The sequence below is a fragment of the Leucopleurus acutus genome (genome assembly GCF_964270905.1).
Source record: "Leucopleurus acutus genome assembly, chromosome: 19".
NCBI lineage: Eukaryota > Metazoa > Chordata > Mammalia > Artiodactyla > Delphinidae > Leucopleurus > Leucopleurus acutus.
The window spans coordinates 47,351,349-47,370,827 of record NC_139161.1 but is presented as its reverse complement, the minus strand read 5'-3'; the positions used below and the strand labels follow the sequence as shown (position 1 = coordinate 47,370,827).

General features: G+C 53.2%; 1 protein-coding gene across 1 annotated transcript in view; it reads right to left on the bottom strand.

Annotated features, from left to right (window-relative positions):
- Window positions 1-10,687: 10,687 nt before the first annotated feature.
- Window positions 10,688-19,479, bottom strand: part of RPH3AL (rabphilin 3A like (without C2 domains)) — an 88,972-nt gene continuing 80,180 nt past the window's right edge. The window contains 4 exon segments of the mRNA XM_082861068.1: window positions 10,688-11,803; window positions 13,585-13,646; window positions 13,649-13,729; window positions 15,193-15,306. Of these exon segments, the coding sequence (XP_082717194.1) occupies window positions 11,735-11,803; window positions 13,585-13,646; window positions 13,649-13,729; window positions 15,193-15,306 (326 nt within the window). The 3' untranslated portion in view covers window positions 10,688-11,734.

Genomic DNA, 19,479 nt, shown 5'->3' with positions numbered 1-19,479 from the left:
TGGCCCGTGGGACCCAGATGTCAGCTGTTTACGGTGAGCAACCCTTCCCAGTGTGCCTGGGACCTTTCCAGGCTTTGACACCAAAAGTCCTGCATCCTGGGAAATCCCTTAGGTGTGGGGACACTGGGACGGGCGGTCATCCCGGCTGCGGTCTCCATGCTCCTCAGATCCAGCGGCGGAGCCTTCAAAGTCCACTTAGGTGCTCTGGGAAAGGCTGAAGCCTTTGCTAAGGTTTCTGCAAAACCTGGGGTGTTTGCATCACCTCTGGCCCAGGGGTTTTGCTTTGGCCGCGTTGACTCCATATTGCGGACTGGATATCATTTCCATACTAAGATTCTGAACCACAGAGATTCAGATGTGAAATTCAGTCCCTTCTTCCCCCAAATCCGTTTCCACAAGGTACGTGGGTGTGCAGGTGACACTGTGAATGTTTCAGGTGGGGTGGGAGTGGCTTATATCACTGCAGAGCAAACAGCATCACAGGGAACAAGACAGGCCAGTCCTTCGGCCCCCTTGGGGGCGTGTGGCCATGTGGGGGGGCAGGGGTGGCTTCACTCAGGGATCCCCAGCCTCACCCTCTCTCTCTGGCATCGCTCTCTGACCTCTCTTCCTTCCTCTAAATTCCTGTTCGTTTCTCTCTCTCCTGGGGCCTTGGGCCCTGGTTAGACTATGTTCTCAGGATCATCCACAATCAGCCTTAAAAAGTATTTTCCGGGCTTCCCTGGTGGCGCAGTGGTTGAGAGTCCGCCTGCCGATGCAGGGGACGCGGGTTCGTGCCCCGGTCCGGGAGGATCCCACATGCCGCGGAGCGGCTGGGCCCGTGAGCCGTGGCCGCTGAGCCTGCGCGTCCGGAGCCTGTGCTCCGCAACGGGAGAGGCCACAACAGTGAGAGGCCTACATACCGCAAAAAAAAAAAAAAAAGAATATTTTCCTAAACAAAGACAGTTCCTTCCCCAAGAATGGTGGGGCCAAGCATTCAGATAACAGCAGGTTGTTGCACATGAACTGTGTTGAATGATCTGTTTAGACTGGGAAGGACCTCAGAGTGGGGAAAGGCCACACTGCGGATCTGTTCCTGGCTGTGCAGGGCTCCCTTCCCTGGCTCTTTCAGAGACAAGGCTCCTGGGCTCCCCCTGATTTCCCTCCTGGCGCTCCGGCCCCTGTAGTGGAGCTGCTACCATTGAGGGAGCCCTCCTTCCCAGGTGACACCTGCCCCAGGCTGGCTCTCACCCCGGAGCTACAAAGTCACCACCTTCAGGGCCAGAAGACCCTGGAGCACAGCTGGTTCAACCTTTTATTTAATGGGGAAACCGAGGCTCCTGCTGGCAAAGGCAACCTGTCTGTACCCACACGCTCTGGAGGCAGCAGAGTCAGGACAGTGAGGAGAGGGGTGCAGCCAGATGGGCAGCCGACTTGCTCCTGCCACAACCCAGGCAGCAGCTGCTTTGGGGCCTGGAGGCCTGGCGCCCGGGCAGGGTACTAATGGAGGCTCCAAAGGCCGGGTCCTCAGCAGCCCGGGTTTGTCTCAACATCGGCTCTTCCCTGGGAGCCTAGCAGCTGCTTGGAACTGAGTGAACCCCAGGCAGGGGACCCACAGCTTGTGGAAAGTGTAGGCTCCTGGTCTGCTGGCCTTTCCCTAGGGATGGAGAACAGACGGGCCCTGGACTTGGGAGTGTTTCTATCCATCCATCCATCTGTCCTCCCTCAGGACAGCAGTCCATCCTTCTGTCCATCCTCTCTTGTCTTTCAATACACTGGTCCACACACAATAATCATTCACTTATCTTTCCATCCATCTGCCCAACACTCCACCCATCCACCCCTCCCTCCCTCCCTCCATCCTTCCCTTCCTCCCTCCCTCCCCCCCTCCACCTTCCTCCCTCCATCCTTCCCTTCCTCTCTCCCTGCCTCCCTCCCTCCCTCCATCCTTCCCTTCCTCCCTCCATCCTTCCCTTCCTCTCTCCCTGCCTCCCTCTCTCCACCCTGTCCGCCCACTTATCCACCTCCCTCCCCGTTTACCCATCTCTCCACCCAGCAATATTTCTTGACAGCTAACAAGGGACTCAAAGATGCAGAAGACATGACCCTGCCTTTAAGGAGATGGGGGTGGGGGTAGGGGTGGGGGGACGGACTCTAGGGAACCCAGCTCAGCTGCAACTCATCTAGAGGCAGCGCCCAGGCGGCAGGCACGCAGGGTGCTGATCCGAGCAGGCTCTGCCTCGGGCAGGGGGCAGGGATGACAAGCCCAGCTTTAGGTTCCCTCTTCCCCTGGGCAGAGAGGTGGAGAAGCTGCTCAGCAGGTCCAGTCAGATTTAAAATGTCCCCAAAGAGTGTCTGCTGAGAGGCAGGGGGTGAGCACGCTGAATTATTTCTCCAGTAATTGGCACTGAAGCAGCTGCAGACATCCTGCGGTCTGCATCAAAGAGCTCAGAGCTTGGCCTGTCTCGGTGAGGCCTTGGGGGCAGCTTGTCCAGGTCTCCCAGGGTTCTTCCAGCTCCCACCGCCTCTCCCCTCCCCATCTCCTGGTACTGACGAGCCGCCAGGCTCTCCCTGGCTTTCTGTACAAGGCAACCTGGGGGGCGGGGCTGGGCGCATGCAGGTCGGACCCCTGGTCAGCTGCCGGTGAAGGGACAGGGACGAGGACACTAGAGCACCGAGGCCCTTCACTGCAGGGGACAGGCTTGCGGAGGGCTCTGCCAGTGTGTGTCTGGGCAAGGCCAGTGCCAGGTTTTCCTTGAGTCTCATCCCTCCCGTGTGCAGAAGAGCCTTTGCTGGCCCTGCAGATGAGCAATTTGAACTGACTTGTCACACGTTTTGTAAACGGTCGGATCTTTCTGTGTGTGTGTGCGTGTGCGTGTGCGTGTGCGTGCTGTCCATCTCCCCTGGCAAGGGCCCCTCCCAGTGCATTTCTGGCTGGTGCCTGGGCCACCTCTCCCACTGCGGGGCTCTCCACCTGGTCTCCTTATGCCGGAGGCTTCTCTCCCTCCCTGGGGGCAGAGCACAGGGCTGGGGCGGCCTGGGGTGGAGGATCCAGACAGCTTGGTCAGTTTCCAGAGGCTTCCTTCCTGCTGCAGAACCACATAAGAGAGATCAGGTCAAAGGGAGCCCCTCTGTTGGCAGTAGGGGTGGGGATGGGTCCCACCCCTGCCCCTGGGACTTCCCATCTCTCCACCCCCTCCCAAGGGACCTCTGGAGAACAAAATTAGAAAACTATTTAGTCCAGTTGTCTCATCTCATAGATGGGCTGGCAGCAGGGCCAGACAACCGGTGTCCCCAAGCCGCCCCTCAGCAGACCGTGTGAGGATCCTCCCCGTCAGGCCCTGACTGTGGGTCTGGGTCTGCACACAGAAAGAACAGCCAGGGCGGCCAGGACCAGTTACACAACTTGTGGGGCCCAGTGCAAAATGAAAACGTGGGGCCCCCTGTTCAACGTGACTGAGAATTTCGAGACAGTGACAGCAGAGCCTGAAACCGAGTGTGAGGCCCTGTGTGACTGTACAGCTTGTGCATGTGCCCGTGAGGCCAGCACGGAGGCCAGTCAGGCTCCAGCCATCGAGGGAGCTGCTGAGGTCCCTGGGTGACTGCTGTTCCCCATGCCATGAGCCACAGGGGGCAGAGAGATGCAGGACAGCATCCTGCATTAGAAGGGAAGGCAGAGGCTCATGCGCTGCTGGTGGGAACAGAAAATGGTGCAGCTGCCGTGGAAAACAGTGGTGATTCCTTAAAAAGTTAAGTGTAGAACTACCACCTAATCTAGCAATGCCACGTAATCCAGCAATACACCCGAAAGAATTAAAAGCAGGGTCTCGAACAGATACTTGTGTATCAATGTTCATAACAGTCTTACAATAGCCAAAAGGTGGAAAAAACACAAATGACCATCAACAGATGAATGGAGAAACCATGTGATCTACCCAGTGGAATATTATTCAGCCATAAAATGGAATGAAATTCTGACACAGGCTACAACATGGATGGACCTTGAGAACACTAGGCTAAGTGAAATAAGTCAGACACAAAAGAACAAACACTGTATGAGTCCCCTTACATGAGGTACCTAGAGTAGTTAAGTTATAGAGACAGAAAGTAGAACGGGCGTGCCTGGGGGTGGGGAGGGAGGAATGGGGAGTTAGTGTTTAACGGGCACAGGGTTCACTCTGGGACGATGAGGACGCTCTGGGGATGATGGTGGTCATGGCTGCACGACAAAGTGATGGATTTAATGTCACTGAGCCGTACGCTTAAAAATGGTTAAAATGTATGTTACGTGTATTTTACCCCAATAAAAAAAATAAAGAGAATAAAGGAAAGAGGGGCAGGTGGCGTGGGAAGACAAGACAGCTGTGGAGGTTTGACAGCTGAGATGGGTTGGGGACTGTGGGATTGCAGCTCCCAGCCCTGGAGTTCAGGGGTCATGTTCAGGTGCGGCTCCCACAGCCCTGGGAGGAGTTGCAGGTCAGTCCAGAGACAGGCTCTGGCTCCAAAGGTGCTGAGAGGCTGTTTGATTGATGGAAGCTCCTGGAAACCCTCTAAGGCAAATCCTCCTGCTTATACAGGTCTGAAAAGACAACTGCTTCCCTAAGCCTACCCTGGGTCTCCCAATAAGGGAGGACTCAGGAGAGCATGGCGTGTGCTCAGCCTCGCGGGGCATGAGACAGCGTCCAACATGGGGGCAAAATCTCCGTGTAGTGACTGAACTTTATTCTCGTGTGTTAATTGGCAGAAGGAAAATACCCCAGTGGGACAAGGGGCTGACTTTATCCTACTCATCTAGACATTATGATCTGTGTCTTTCTCTGCCTGCACATACCTCCATCGCCGCACTGAAGCCTGATTTGTTCTCACCAGACCGCCCCCCCTGCTCAACCCAGCATGGTCTTTGGCATCTGACTGCTCTGCATTCAAATACAGGCACTCTTGACCTCCCTGGGCCTCAGTTTCCTCTTCTGTAAAATGGGCACATTAGAAGTATCTGCTGCACAGGTGGGTGAGGAGCCCTAAAGCAGGCAGCAGGTGCCTGACTCAACAGATGTTGGCCATGACGATTATTACACAGCAAAACGCTTCATCTCTCCCGGGCCCTGGCTCAGTGGAATTGAGGGCTCTGTTTGTTGTCGGCAAACAAAGTGGTGTGAGGAGGCGGGAGCTGTGAGGGAAGCGAGGGAGGGCACCGCCTGGGGTCCGTGATGGGCCTCCAGCCGGGCAGCTCTCCTCTCCACTGCCTGCTGCTCCCCGGCTCGGCACTCGGGGAGAACACGTCAGAGACAGTTCACCGGAGAGGCAGGAACAGGAAGAGATAGAGATTTCAGGCTTCTGGGAACCTAGGGATGTGATGCTGGAAAGTGGGCGTTTTCTCCTTCGGGAAAGGTGCCAGCCCCCTTCTCTGTGGGTGGAAGTGACTCTCACCTGCTGGGCCTGTGGACGCTCTTTGCTTCAGGGCTAAGGAACAGCCAGGGGCGGGGCCTCTGTCCAGGGGTGGCATGTGGCAGCAGGACTCGGTCCCAGGCTCGTCTCCTCGTCCAGTGGGGCGCTGTGTTTTCTCCGCCAGCCCTGTCCTTATCACCCGCCCGCCGCTCCCCTGCCTGGGTCGGTCTAGGGGTGTCAGTCCAGGGAGACACAGGTAAACTGGTTCCACTAGATCCATGGGTCTTCAAAGTTGGTCTCCTGCACTTCCCTGGTGGTGCAGTGGTCAAGAATCCGCCTGCCAGTGCAGGGGACACGGGTTCAAGCCCTGGTCCAGGAAGATCCCACATGCTGCGGAGCAACTAAGCCCGTGCACCACAACTACTGAGCCTGCGCTCTAGAGCCCGCGAGCCACAACTACTGAGCTCATGTGCTGCAACTACTGAGGCCTGCTCATCTAGAGCCTGTGATCCGCAATAAGAGAAGCCACCGCTCAATGCAACTAGAGGAAGCCCGCATGCAGCAACGAAGACCCAACGCAACCAAAGAAATTAAAATAATAATAATAATAATCTGCCTGCCAATGCAGGGGACATGGGTTCAATCCCTGGTCTGGGAAGATCCCACGTATTGTGAAGCAACTAAGCCCGTGAGCCGCAACTACTGAGCCTGCACTCTAGAGCCCACGAGCCACAACTACTGAGCCCGCGTGCCGCAACTACTGAAGCCCGCGTGCCTAGAGCCCGTGCTCTGCAACAAGAGAAGCCACCGCAATGAGAAGCCCGCACACCACAACAAAGAGTAGCTCCCGCTTGCTGCAACTAGAGAAAGCCCGCGCACAGCAACGAAGACCCAATGCAGCCAAAAAAAAAAAAAAAAGTTGGTCTCCCGATGGGGAGCATCAGCATCGCCTGGGAACTTGAAATGCATGTTCTCAGCCCCACCCTGGACCTCTAAGCCAGAAGCTCTGGGGTGAGGCCCAGTGACCTGTGTTTTAACAAGCCCACCGGGTGACTTCGATGCTGCAGAAGGGTGGGGGCCACTACTGAACCTCAGCCTCTAACACTGCACTTGACACTTCAGCAGCTGCCCAGTCAACGCTGGATAGATGAACCATTATTCCCCGAGGGGAAGCGCATGACCATCTGCTGTGTCCCAGGCTCCATGCAGCCACTGCACTTACCTTCTTACGTCATCTAAACAACTCTTGAGGCAAGGGCCACATCTGAATCCTATGGGAGTCATGACTAATAGCAGTGGTTGGAGTTTTACAGGTGCTTTCGAGTTTTTAATTTCCACAACAATCCTGTGAAGGAAGTATTATCCCCATTTTACAGATGAGGAAGCTGAGACAGAGAAGTACCCATCATTTCAGGTGCTAAGTAGTAGAGCTGGGGATTCAAAATCAGGTATCCAAAGTTCATAAGCTTTCCATCTGTGGTCTCTTTTAGGGACTACTTGGGTTATCCAACATTTGGGACAAATCAAGTCGTTTCTGCACTCCATGATTTTTACAGATGACACAGAACATCCTCCATCCCTAACTGCGAGAGTCTCAGGTTCAAAAGTTAATTGGTAAGTTGGATGCTTGAGACTCAGAAAGCAAGGATTTCTTGGTTCCTAGAACCACCATCAAGAACCCTTGACTCCTGGCAGCTCCCAGACCCTGGTGGGGGTATCTGCATCCCATCTGTGCCCTAAAGCTGAAAGCTTCTGGGGTTAACACATGATGAAACTGCTTCAGAGCCCCATCAACCCTGGGACACATCTCTAGGAAACACATTTGGAATTCCCCCTGGAGGCTATAAGGATTGGGTCCTTCTCCTAAACTAGGTCTGGTCCAGGCACGGGGTTCTAGCGGGAGCTGAGTGTGATGGCTTGTGCTACATCAGGTCTGAGGAGTCTAAAGGGGGTGTCGGTCCCAGCACAGAGGTTCCTGAGAGCCGGGAGGCAGAGGCAACAGCCCCTTACAGGCTGGGCATTTGGATACAGGGACCTCTGGAGCTGCATTTTCTCTGCTAGGCAGGTCCTCATCACCTCTTTATCTTACTTTCCTGCTATGGCTCCAGGGCTCTCACCCACATCCCACGAGTTTATCCTGTTTGATACATATTTTTCCACAAAAAATTCCATTGTTAGAAATATAATTTGGTACAAAGTTAAAAACTGTACTATAAAGTTTATAACATAGGGCAGCAATCTCCTGCCCCCCCCCCCATCCCCAACCCAAGTCCCTCTCTAGGCAACACTTAGAACTCAGCCATTTCTGCTGGTGTTTACCTTTGTACTGAAATCTCATGCTGATTCTACTTCTTGATTTTTCAGTTTTATATATTATATGTCATGATATAGAATATCATGATATCATATTCAATCTCTCCAACACAGGTATGCTTCTTATCCTGTTTGTATATCCTTGGGCATCTCCCCTGTCCTCACGCTCCAATCTGGGCTGGCTGGCCTTGGCCTCTAGCCCACACACACAGCCACTGCCAACATCCTGGGGACTCTCTTTGCCCTCCTCCTCTGTTGGATCCTCAGTTTCCTGTGTTCCTGTGTCCTGGTTTTCTCCCTTGTTTGGCTGGAGCACATCCTGTAGTAGCTGCCTGAGAAAGAATGTATGGGAGGTAAATTAAAACAAAACAAAACAAAACTTCACAAGTCTGAAAATATCTTCATTCTACTGTCACTAAGATTTGGGTGGATATAAACCCAGATTAGAAATTATTTCCTGCCAGAATTTGGAAGATACTTCTTCACTATGTCCTGGCTTCAAAATTTGCTTTGAGAATTTCAAAGCCATGTTAACCCCCGACCCTTGGTATATGACGTGTTTCAAAAAATTTTGTTCTCTTTGGAAGGTCTTAGGATTTTTTTTCTTTAGGATTTTTATCCTGGTGTCCTGAAATTTCATGATAAGGCTTGCTATAGTTCCCTAAATTTTTATTCTGAAAGATTTCAGACATATAAAAATAATTCAAATATGACATATAATATTATAAATATTACAAACCCATCTATCCATCGCTGAGATTAATGAAACATTATCAGTAAAGTTGAAACCGTTCCTTGTGCCTCTTCTTCTCAAGATGTATCTTGAAAGCTGTTGTTTATCCTTCCTATGCATTTCTTTATTCTTCCACTGCATAAAATATATGTTAATATATAACATTTTTGCATGTTTTAAAATCTCTATATAGATGGTGTCATAACATATTTATTTTTTCTGCCATCTGTTTCTTTCCTCAGCATTGTTTGTGAGAGTCATCTATACTAAGCGTGGCCTGACTATATCACAATTTATGGATCTCGTCTTCTGTCGATGGTATTTAGGTTGTCCCCAGTTTTTAGCTAATAAAAAGGTAGTGCTCTAAACATCCTGTGCACATCTTCTGGTGCACACATAGAAGAGTTTCTATAGGGAAATGGTTCTTGGTTCTGCCAGCACGTGGAGTCATCCGGGGAGCTTTACAAAATCCTAGAGTCAAGGCTGGGCCCCAAATTGATTAAACCAGAATCTCTAGGGGTGCATCCAGCATGAGTGTGTGTAAAGCTGGCCAAGTGATTCCAATGGGCTGTCAGTGGTGACCACCACTGCTCTGGACCAGTGTTCCTCAGGGTATGTGGTCCTCCAGCCAGCAGCCTCATCTGGGAACTTGATAGACGTACATGCTCAGCCCCTGGCCCAGACTTGGTGGGTGAGAATCTGTTTTAGCAAGACTTCAGGTGATCGCACGGCACCTGCAGGCCAGGTGCATCTGCATCTACAGGTACTGCCGCATGGCAGCTCACGATGGTGGTGGCCCACCGCACGGCTGTGGTTTTATGTCACTGTGCTTGGCACTTGGTGGGCTCTTGCTCTGTGAAAGCTCCTTTCCTTCAGTCCTAGGAGATATTCTTGTATCATTTCTTCTACAATTTTCTCTCCTCTCTTTTCTGTTTCTTGGCTTGAAATTCCTATTAGTTGGAGGTTAGACCTTCTGCATGGATCTGATGTTTTGGTTGTCCAATGGTCCTGACTTTTCTTTGTTTCGGTGTTTTTACCTTCTGGGAGATTTTCTCACATCTTCCATCCCTTCTAATGCCTTTAAAAATTTCTGCTATCATATATTTTAAAAAATTTTTCAAGAGCTTTAACACTTCCTTTTAAAAAATGACACTCTCTTCCTGTTTCATGGGCAAATATCTTCACAGGACTGTTCTCTGACCCCTTTCTTCTGTGTACTGGAGCTGTTGGTTTTGGTCAACTGCTGGTGCCCCTGGCTGTTGCCACTATGACTGTAACACAACAAAGCTAACAGGAAGCTCTGTACACGTGGGTAGGGCTTGGGAATGGGGGCCTCATAGTGGTGACTGGGTAGAGACTGGGGAATTGTCAATTTCAGGATCTGTCAGTCTTTTCTCTTTGCTCAGTTTCCCAGAGAGAAATTCAATAATGTCCTGCCTTGGGGTGGCTGGATGGGAACAGGCCCAGCTGTCAGCAGAGGAAGGGGGCTGAGGGTCTCCCCATTAACCATCGCTTCACCCCAGCCTTTGGCTGGTCTTGGGGTTCCCAATCCAGGATCCTTCTAGTTCAACCTTGGCCAGCTGTACACCTGCCTTCTACCAGGATCAGAGAAGGGCAGTCACGTGCAATCTGGGCTCGGGTCTAACCACTTCTTCCAACCGATACTATTTTCACACCATCTTTGAACTCCGGCCTTAGGGATACCCGGTCCCTCCATGTTCTGAGCATCTGGGGGATTCTGCAGAGAAAATGGGCTTGTTAAGGGTTGCCAGCTCCCTTAGACACTTTGGGGAGTGGGGGAAGCCGGCACTAAACAAGGTATACTCTTCCAGCTTCCAAAGTTTTCAGACCTCTCTTACCTGCTGCCATCTTTGCAGTTCATGCCATTTTCATTCCTTTATGTCATTTTGGTGGGGTTTGGGGAGACAGAGGAAATACAGATGTGTTCAGTCCACAGTGTTTAACCACAAATCCTTGCCCATTTTACACGCATTTTGACACATTTACATATAAGTTCATATGACTCATTTTGATTATTGTACTCTTTATTTTTACTTAGATGGCCTTGTTTTTCCCATTCAACGTTAGGCTTGTGAGCCCTTCTAACCCACGCAGATCTAGCTCATTCCTTTCACTGCGGCTTAGCAAGTGTTCCAGCAACCAACGTACCACATTTTTTCCATCCATTTCTCTACTGATGCATCTCAGAAACACAAGTGATTGTGGCCTTTTGATCAACACGCTGGCTCAATGCAAATTCTAATCTTTATTGTTTTTATTCTGAAGCATAACTTGTCACAGGGAAACAGTGTTTTTATTACTTTTTTTTTTTTTTAACTGTCTGCCAGCGACTAGGGCAAAAGAGCTAATGGTGGGGGCCTGAGAGCCTGGAGAAGGCGGCCCTTCGAGGACCAGGCCCGGGGTGGTCAGGAGGGGGGGTGTGGACGCCATACACACAGAATCACGCATTCTCTCTCCTCCAGGAAAGGTTTTCCAGAAGCATCTGCCCACACTTTGAACTAAGTGTTTTTCTGCCAAACTGAGCGCGCTGAAGAGGAGTGGATTAATGGCCTAGGGAGCTTCACGCCCAGCAGGGGGCTCAGCTGAAGGCTGCTTTGCTCTCCAGTGAGTGAATTCACAGTGTTCACCAGAACCCTTTCCAGCTCCAGCAGCCCTCGGGGAGGCCAAGGAGGGCTTCCAAGAAACCTAACCGAGAGCCAGGTTCAACAGCAGCTCCTGGGCGGGGAGGGAGGAGGCCGCATCCACGTTCAGAGCCGCAGGGGAAGGGGGAGGATGGGTGGATCTCTCATCCCATCTGCTCTGGGTTCCTCTCCGGGGGCCACGCTCAGGTGTGAAGGGTCACGCTCAGGCTCTGATTTCTTTTTCCATGAATACAAATATGGAGAAAGCCCTACCTGGCACCCTCTGAAATCGCAGTGCATAGGGGAAGGCCCCAGAAGGTGGGTCTGAAGGCCCTTCCAGTCCAACTAAGACGAGAGCAAACTTAAAATGAACATAGGGGTAGACTGGGGGTGGGGCTGGGGGCAATAAATAAAGGTCACGGCTGAGGGGAGTGACTGGGGTGGCGGTGGAGAGGGGGGCTCCCAGGAGAGAAGGGGTGCAGAAAGGCACTGGGTTGGGGGACGCAGACTCAGCCTTGCAAACGCTGGTTTGTTGAGTCAGAGGTCACGTCCGACAGGGCTGGCGGTGGAGGGCCCTGGGACTGGTCAGGAAGGAGCCGGGTAGGGTCTGGCTCCAGCGCTTTCTCTCTCTCTCAAGCTCTTCCACTGGAAAGTCTGCCCCACGCACCAAGCACGCCTCTGCTCAGGGCAGGCAGGGGGGACCGTCGGAGCCCACGTCAGCAGCAGGGGCTCGCCCAGGTGTGCCTTCTACCTTTGGGGGAGAGAAAAAAAGGCCACTATAGGGAGAGCAGAGGCAGAGTCCCATCCCAGTGACAGTGTGAGCTTTGGGAGTGAAATGCAGGGAAGGCTGACTCCTTGCTGAAGCGGCCTGCGCCTGAAGCAGCTGCCCCGTCTGAAACTAAGCAGGGGGCTGCCCGGGAGGGCCGGCGGCTGAGTGCTGGGCAGGGGGCACCTGCATGCTGGGCCCAGCCCTGCTCCGCTGTGCTGTGTCATTGCAGGCAGGTTGCTCAGTCCCTGGGCTTCAGTGTGGCCATCGATACCTGGGCTAGTCAACACAGGTGATCTTGGGACGCCAGCAGGAGCAAATGGACATGGGAACATACAAACTTCCTCTAGGCCAGTCCTTTCCAAGTAACAACTTAAGCCCTGGAACCCTGTCTATGTGCTAGGCCACACAGCCTGCCCCGTGATTACTGGACAGTTCCTGAAGACCCATTCAGGTAGGTACCCCACACGGACCCTGGATCTTACCTTCCCTGCAACCTGCAAGGGACACGATGTGGTCCCCATTTCAGTGATAATGGAACTGGGCACTGAGAGATCAAATATTAGGTTGAATCTTACGGATTTGCCAATATTTAACTGTTTTTGATCTACAAAAATGCAATTTCATGTGGTTCGACCTGATGGTTTGCCCAAGTTCCCATGGGTATGGGTGGCAGGGCTGGGACTGGAGCTTGGGCCTGCTTGATTCCAAACCGCCCTCCCTGGGGGGATTGCAGGAGGCGAGGGTAGGGGGGAGAGGGTGCACGCCCACGGCGCCTCCTTCCCTGAGACCTGCCCACCCAGCGTCACAGTCTGTCTCTGTCCCTCATGACCATCAAGAGGGGAAATGAGGGAGGAGGAGGGAGGGGAGGGGAAAGGGGAGGGGAGGGGCGCTCCCACAGGGTTTCCTGGGGGGTACTCCCCAGCCCAGCAGGCCTGCAGCCGTCCCCGTGCGCGGCAGGGGCACCAGCTGCTGCGCTGACCCATGCAGTGTGCACCATGGGTCCTCTGGTTGTAGACGCACTAAGTCCAGCTGGGGCTTCTTTCTGGAAGGAGGCTGGGCGCCGATCGTGCACCTGCACAATTTTCTCCCGCTTGAGTGCGAGGACTCCCCTGTCCCCCAAGTGCATGGTGACCTCAGGTTGGCCGGGGCCGGTGGGAGCTTGGACTCTTGCCCTTGGCTTCCACACCCATCACATGGGGATAATGAGCCTCCTGTCTATTTGGCCAAGAGAACGAAAGTTGACCTTGGAAGTGCAAGGGCAGGCCGGCCTCCATGCCGTCAGCTCTAGGGGTCCTGAATCCTCCCTCTTAGGATTTGGGCCTGCCCTGGCCTGGGCTCTGTTTTGGGTGAGCTGATTTGCCTTCCTCAGCTACGCAGTAGGTTTCTGGAGGTCAGGGACTGTCCCCCACCTCATCCGGCCCAGGCTGGGCACGCACTGCCTGGTGACTAGCAGGTGCTCTGAAAACAGAGTTACTGTGACTGTTAGGCAGGAAGGGAGATGCTCTGAAAGATTACACATTTTATAAAGCAGAGGATGGAAACGGCCATTGTTACAGTTACTGAGAACGGATAGGGACAGGCACCACTGTCCTTTTGGGTCCCTCTTTCTGTTCATTGTGGGCACGGATGGGTCTGGCTTGCCTCTGTTCGACGGGCACCTGGCACAGGGCTCAAAAATGCAGAGAACTGAAAACACCCCCCGGGGGGGGGGGGCGCAGATAGAGAGGAGGTGGGTACGATGGAAGGAGGAGCTTGGTACTCACTGTGGCCTTTTGGGTCCGGCCTGGGTGGGGCCCCCACTGTGGGTCCGCAGAGCCGGTCCCGTCTCGATGGCCAGGCTGCTCTGGCTCCCTGAGAGGTGGCTGCGTGGGCGGGGAGGCCCCATCTTTGATGACTCCACGCTGCCACCTGCAAGAAACCACATGAATGGTTCAGGGCTGCGTCCTTTGGGCCTTGAACTGAGACAGGGACCATCTCAGCCTGACAAGGAGCTGATCTGAAGTCTCCTCATTTGGAATTGTGACCTGTATCGGTGGGACCGTCTGCCAGAGCCCCTTCCCCTGGGAACCGCCACCCCCTTTCCCCATCCACATGGCTGCCATGTTCTAGCGGGACCCCACCCTCTGGCCACTGCCGACTGGCCCACAACCTACAAAGGCAATCGAATGGGCCCTGAGGTCATTTCACTAAGGAACAAGTAGTTACCCACATGAAAACTGGCAGTGAGGACGAGTCTGTCCTGCCCTCGGAGAAGGAGGGTGTCGTGGAGAAGCGTGTAAATTTCTGTGAACCCAATAAGAGGGACATTCACGGCTGCCTCTGCAGACTAAAGAATCCTCACTCAGACACGGTTGTTAGCCCCTGCCCGGCCCAGAGAGCAGCGGCGGGGCCTGCAGACTGCACTCCATCTTTCCATCTCCTGAGCCGCTTGGCCGCAGCTGAGAGCCGGTGTGAAGAGAGGGGACACGAGCTGCGGTAGTGGGAGGCGAGGAGTGTAAAACGTGCCCTAGCAACCAAGGCTGGCAGGTAAGTGTCCTCCACGCTTTCCTAAGAGAGAATCTGCAGCCTGAAGGGGCCTAAGAGATCATCTAGTCCAGGGACAGTTTTCACCTCATGCAGCATCCCCGCCTACTGATACTGGTCCCTGGGAAAACTGCATGGAGGAGGATTCCGAAGCCATGTCAGGCTCTGTGGGAGAGAGTGCCGGGATCAACTGGTAATGTCTGCCATGGGCACAGGAGTGCCAGGCATTGGCATCTCTGACCTAGTCCAGACTGCCGCCCCCGGCAGGAATTCCTTCCCTATCAGTTCTGGCAGAAGATCACCCAGCCTTCCATTTCCTTCCAGTTTGAGGCAGTTACTGAAAAGCTTTCTTCTTAGATATTAAATTCAGCCTGAAATGTCACGCAAGTATCCCAGTTCTAACCTTTGGAGTGACTCTGAATGAAGCTGGTCCTTTTCCTGGGAAGGTCCTTCATGTGTCTAAAGGAAAGGAATGGAAAATGTGTCCCCAGGCCTTCTCTCCATATATACCTGAGCTTCCCTTCCATATGTTTTTTTTTTTTTTTTTGGCTGCTCTACACAGCTTGTGGGATCAGTTCCCTGACCAGGGATTGAACCCGGCCCATGGCAGTGAAAGCCGGAATCCTAACCATAGGCCGGCAGGGAACTCCCCTTTCTATCTGTTCTTGAGTGGTACCAACACTTTAGCTCCTAGCCCTCCCAGCTGATGGCCCATTTTGCCTCCCGGATCTAGAACAAGTCCACAGACCCAGCCACTGGGGAGCCACTAGGGAGCGGTAGCCTGTGGAAGCAGCAAAGCCACTGCCCCGGGGGCTTGGGAAACAAACAGGGCTGCTTCCCACACTTACCTGATTCCGCCCAGGGTCTGTGGCTTTTCCGGTCCCTGACCCCAGTGGGTGGGAGTCTGTCCTCCAGGCTGGAGGAGCTGAGATCTGAGTCACTGTCACTGTCGCTGGAAACCACTGGAAAAGAGATACCAGCACAGGAGGTCACCCCCACTGGCCACCACCGGCAGGCGTGTCAGACAGAGGGGACCAGGGCAGGCCTCTTCCTTCCAGGACAAAGTGGCATAGGACCTCCGCCGGCCCTGGTGTTTGGGGCACGGGGACAGTGGTCCGGGGATAGGGATGGCAGGGTACTCCTGTCAGTCAAAGAGGTGAGTCCCGGTGCGAGGAGGCGGGGACTCGGGGGTGCGGTGCCCAGTATGACCAGCACCGGCAGGGAGGGCTCAGTCCTCAGGCAGCCATCTCCGTGCATCACCCCCTCCCTGTGGCTGAATCAGAACCCTCTTGCTGGGAGGAGCTGATTACCCCCTTTGGTGCAGGCCCAACTGCACCTGGCAACATTTAAAGGTGCCCGGCCATGCTCTGCAGGGATAATTCCGGTCCTCGCTGACCCTGATGGAGGGCTCCAGGCCCCTGACATACACTAACTCAAGGAAGCTTCAGAACAACCCTGAAAGATAGGAAATAGCATTGTCCCCATTTCACAGGCAAGGAAACCGAGGCCCTTGCCCACAGTGGGATTCTTACTCTGGCGGGCTGGCTCCACAGCCTGTGTTTGTAACCACTCTGATTCCACCAGAAGAACTGAACTGGGAGCGAGCAGGCCTGGGCTCTCATCCCAGCTCATCCAGCAGCTGCCAGTGGGGTCTTGTGAATGCAGAAGGAGCATGGCTGGTGGGGCTGGAACCCCAGGAGAGGGAAGGGAAGGGGAGGGGGAGCTCCCACAGTGAGCACCTGCTGTGGTGGAAACCCTCTTTTCTGGACTAAATGCAACCATATTTGGCTGGTTAGTCAACAGTGGGAGTCATAATACAGGATCTGTTCATACACTAAACTCCATTTTAATTTTAAGCATAGAAATATACATCCATTCGCCAATCTTTTTTTTTTTTTGCGGTACGCGGGCCTCTCACTGTTGTGGCCTCTCCCGTTGCGGAGCACAGGCTCCGGACGCGCAGGCTCAGCGGCCATGGCTCACGGGCCCAGCCGCTCCGCGGCATGTGGGATCTTCCCGGACCGGGGCACGAACCCGTGTCCCCTGCATCGGCAGGCGGACTCTCAACCACTGCGCCACCAGGGAAGCCCCATTCGCCAATCTTTTGATGGAGGGCTTGGGTGCTTCTTTGAGATCGACCCACATGGTCTTTTGTGTCTAAACTGCATCTATATTGCATTGTGATTCTCAGGTTCAGTTTCTTTAAATTGGAGCAGATCTTGAAGACATGGGCAAGCAGGAATCCTCTATTTTTCCGTTTTTTTCTCCCATTTTTTTTTTTTTTTTTTTTTTACAGTTGTGCTGCCTACACCTAATTCAATAGCCTTTTTAAGCAAGTGACTTCTACCAAGTCTTTCCAAAGTCTTGGTTTTAATGAAACGACTCTGTGTCTTTTCTGACTTTTTTCATCAATTTATATAACATTTAATTAAATAATGTAATTATAATAGCAAGTATAACCGCACAGAAAGGTTTGGGATCACAGGTAACCAGCTCGCATAGGTGACTAACTCAGCGGGTGGGGTAAGCGTCAGCGTGTCTTCCCCAGGAATGCAATATGCTGGTTACGGAGGGAGTTGAGTGCTTTCTGCCAGGCACTGTGCTAGGCACCTGGGAAGCATTATCTTACTTGATCTGTAGAACAAACCTGAGCCATAGGGACATGTTTGGTGGGAGATGATACTGGAAACAAAATCAATCTATATCAAGGGCGGCTAATAGGTTTCATCTGATGCTCTAGGCCCCTCTGGAGCAGCGTGCAGAGGAGAATCCTGAAATTGCATTAAGGCCCAGCAGGGAGAGAGTCTGGTCCGTTAGGGAAGCCCACAGTGGTTCCAGGAAGGGAAATGGCAGGACCTAGGCCATGTAGCTTCCACCTGGATCTAGAGCCTTCTGGAAAGTTTTCATGCCTTCAGCCTGTGTCACCTTTCAGCTAAGAAAGTCACAAGTCATAGAACCAAGCAACCAGAGGGGCTGGAGCTGTCTGACCACTTCAGCCTAAGAGATCCTTGACCCTGTGCTTCCACAGCAGGGCAGCCGTGCTTCGAAAGCTTTAATGACTAATTGGTTCTTCTCCCTCCCTCATCCCCACATCTTGCCAGTTTCACTGGCTCTCCTATCTGGGGCTCCTCTGGCCCCACGCGGCCTGGAGCTCCTGCCAAACTGCCGGTCAGCACCTCCCGCAGGGACTGGCTTCCCTCTACCCAGAATGCCCTGCCCACCCCTCTTCTTCTGGCTTAGTTCGGGTACCACCTCCTCCAGGAAGCCTTCCCTATGGCTCCCACCTGTCTGGCTGAACGCCTTGTGTGTTCTGCTACACCTGCAGCAGCTACTTCCCGCTTTAAGTGTTCTGTGTGTGTGTTCCCCCAGCAGACCGAGAGGCTCCTGGAGGGCAGGGGACAAACTGCACCACAGTCAAGGCTGGCGTGCTTCTCCTGCAGAGCTTGATCCGTGGGGGTGGGGCAAGAACGATGCTAACAGGAGTGCTTCCAGCTCTGCCTTCCTCTGTCTGCTCAAGGATTTTGCCTCTTCTGCTGTTCCTTTCCCTTCTTGCCCTCAAGGAAGAGTTCTGCTTTGGCTTTCTGGGCTCTTGTGATGTAGAATGAAAAAGAGATGGGGATGGGGGGGGGGGGTTGTGGTCCACATGCCCCCTTTACAATATTTGAGAAACGCAAGTAAAGGCCTGACTTACTTTGCAATCGCGTTGTAGGTCCCAGACTGGGTTTCTTTGATTATGAATCCACCGAGACCCGATTTTATGGGCATCGGTTTTATAAGCATTTGCGTATTTTTGGCTCATTCACTGACTGACTAAATGCCAACTCTGTGGGTCCTCAGACAAAGGGAGTGGGAGGTGGCAGGAGGTGGCAAGCAGCTCCCCATGTCTCCCTAGGGGCAGATGCAAAGGAACTGGGGAGGATTCTGCCCCCTCCCGCAGCAGGAGGAGGGGGTGTCCAGCAGCCTGTTAAGCAGTGGGAAATCCCTGAGGGGAACACGGTTACCGTTCTCCACACTGGTTTCCCCATCTCTTTGGCAGAGACGCTTACGGATAATTTATTCCTTTTTCCTGACTTGGAATGTTCCGTCTCCCCCATGTTTGATATGCAGGACCTTCAAAATTCTGGGGCAGGGTGGAGAATATGAGGCTGAGGCAGTGGGGGGTAGGGGACAGGACATGGGGCTCCATGGTATGGAAATAATGCCTGGATTCTTTGGTGCTGATGAGCAGATACCACAGGGCACAACATACCAAGAGCTTGAAAGGAGACGATGGGAAAGGACATCCCAGGACTCGGGTTATGGTGGCCACTCATTCACCCTATTTCTTCCCTCTGCTCCCTGTTCTGTCATCTGTGGTACATGGTCACAGTGTTGAGCTAGGAGTGGGCTTAAGCCGCAAGAAGACTGCTATGCTATGTTGCGAGAGCATGTTTTGTTGGGAGGGGTATGTGTTGTCCAAGCACCAACGCTGGAGGTGGGGTTCGGGGGCCATATTGCCTAGTTCCCACTTGGTGCCTATGCTGTGCAAGGTTTAGAAAAAATAAACCTCCCCAAGTGACAGTCAGCTGTCTTGTTTTTTTGTTTCCTTTTATAGACAAGGGCCACAGCCATGGAAGGCGGGGGGAACAGCCCCAGATGACAACTGAGCTCACAAAGACATCACAGAGCAGAGAAGCAGCCAGCCAGCGACTCATCCCTTTTGGGTTCGTCTCCCTCAGCTCAAGCATCCTTGCTCACTGTGTCTGCGATTTCAAGCAGGGGGCCAAGCCTCAGCTTAGAGGTCTCTGTGGTGCAAACTCAATCCCATTTCTAGTCCACTCTAATAAACCCCACTCGAAAGGAATAAACCCAAGGAAGTCGGCAGTGTTGACACCTGGCCTCGGCACTTATGTCAGTGGGAAAGAAACGCACCAAGGAGACACTGCGGAGAACATCCCTGGACACAGCCCAGTGCAGACGCTGTTTATCCAAATACTCCTCCGGCAGCAAGGGAAGAAGTTTTTCTTCTTCCTCCCCCTCCAAATGTTGCTGTTAAAACCCGAACCTTGGCTAATTTGCCATTCGATTGCGCTGCCACCTTTTTCCCTGCACGGCAGCTGCGATCGTAAATCTTCCAGGTCTATTAACAAAGCTTT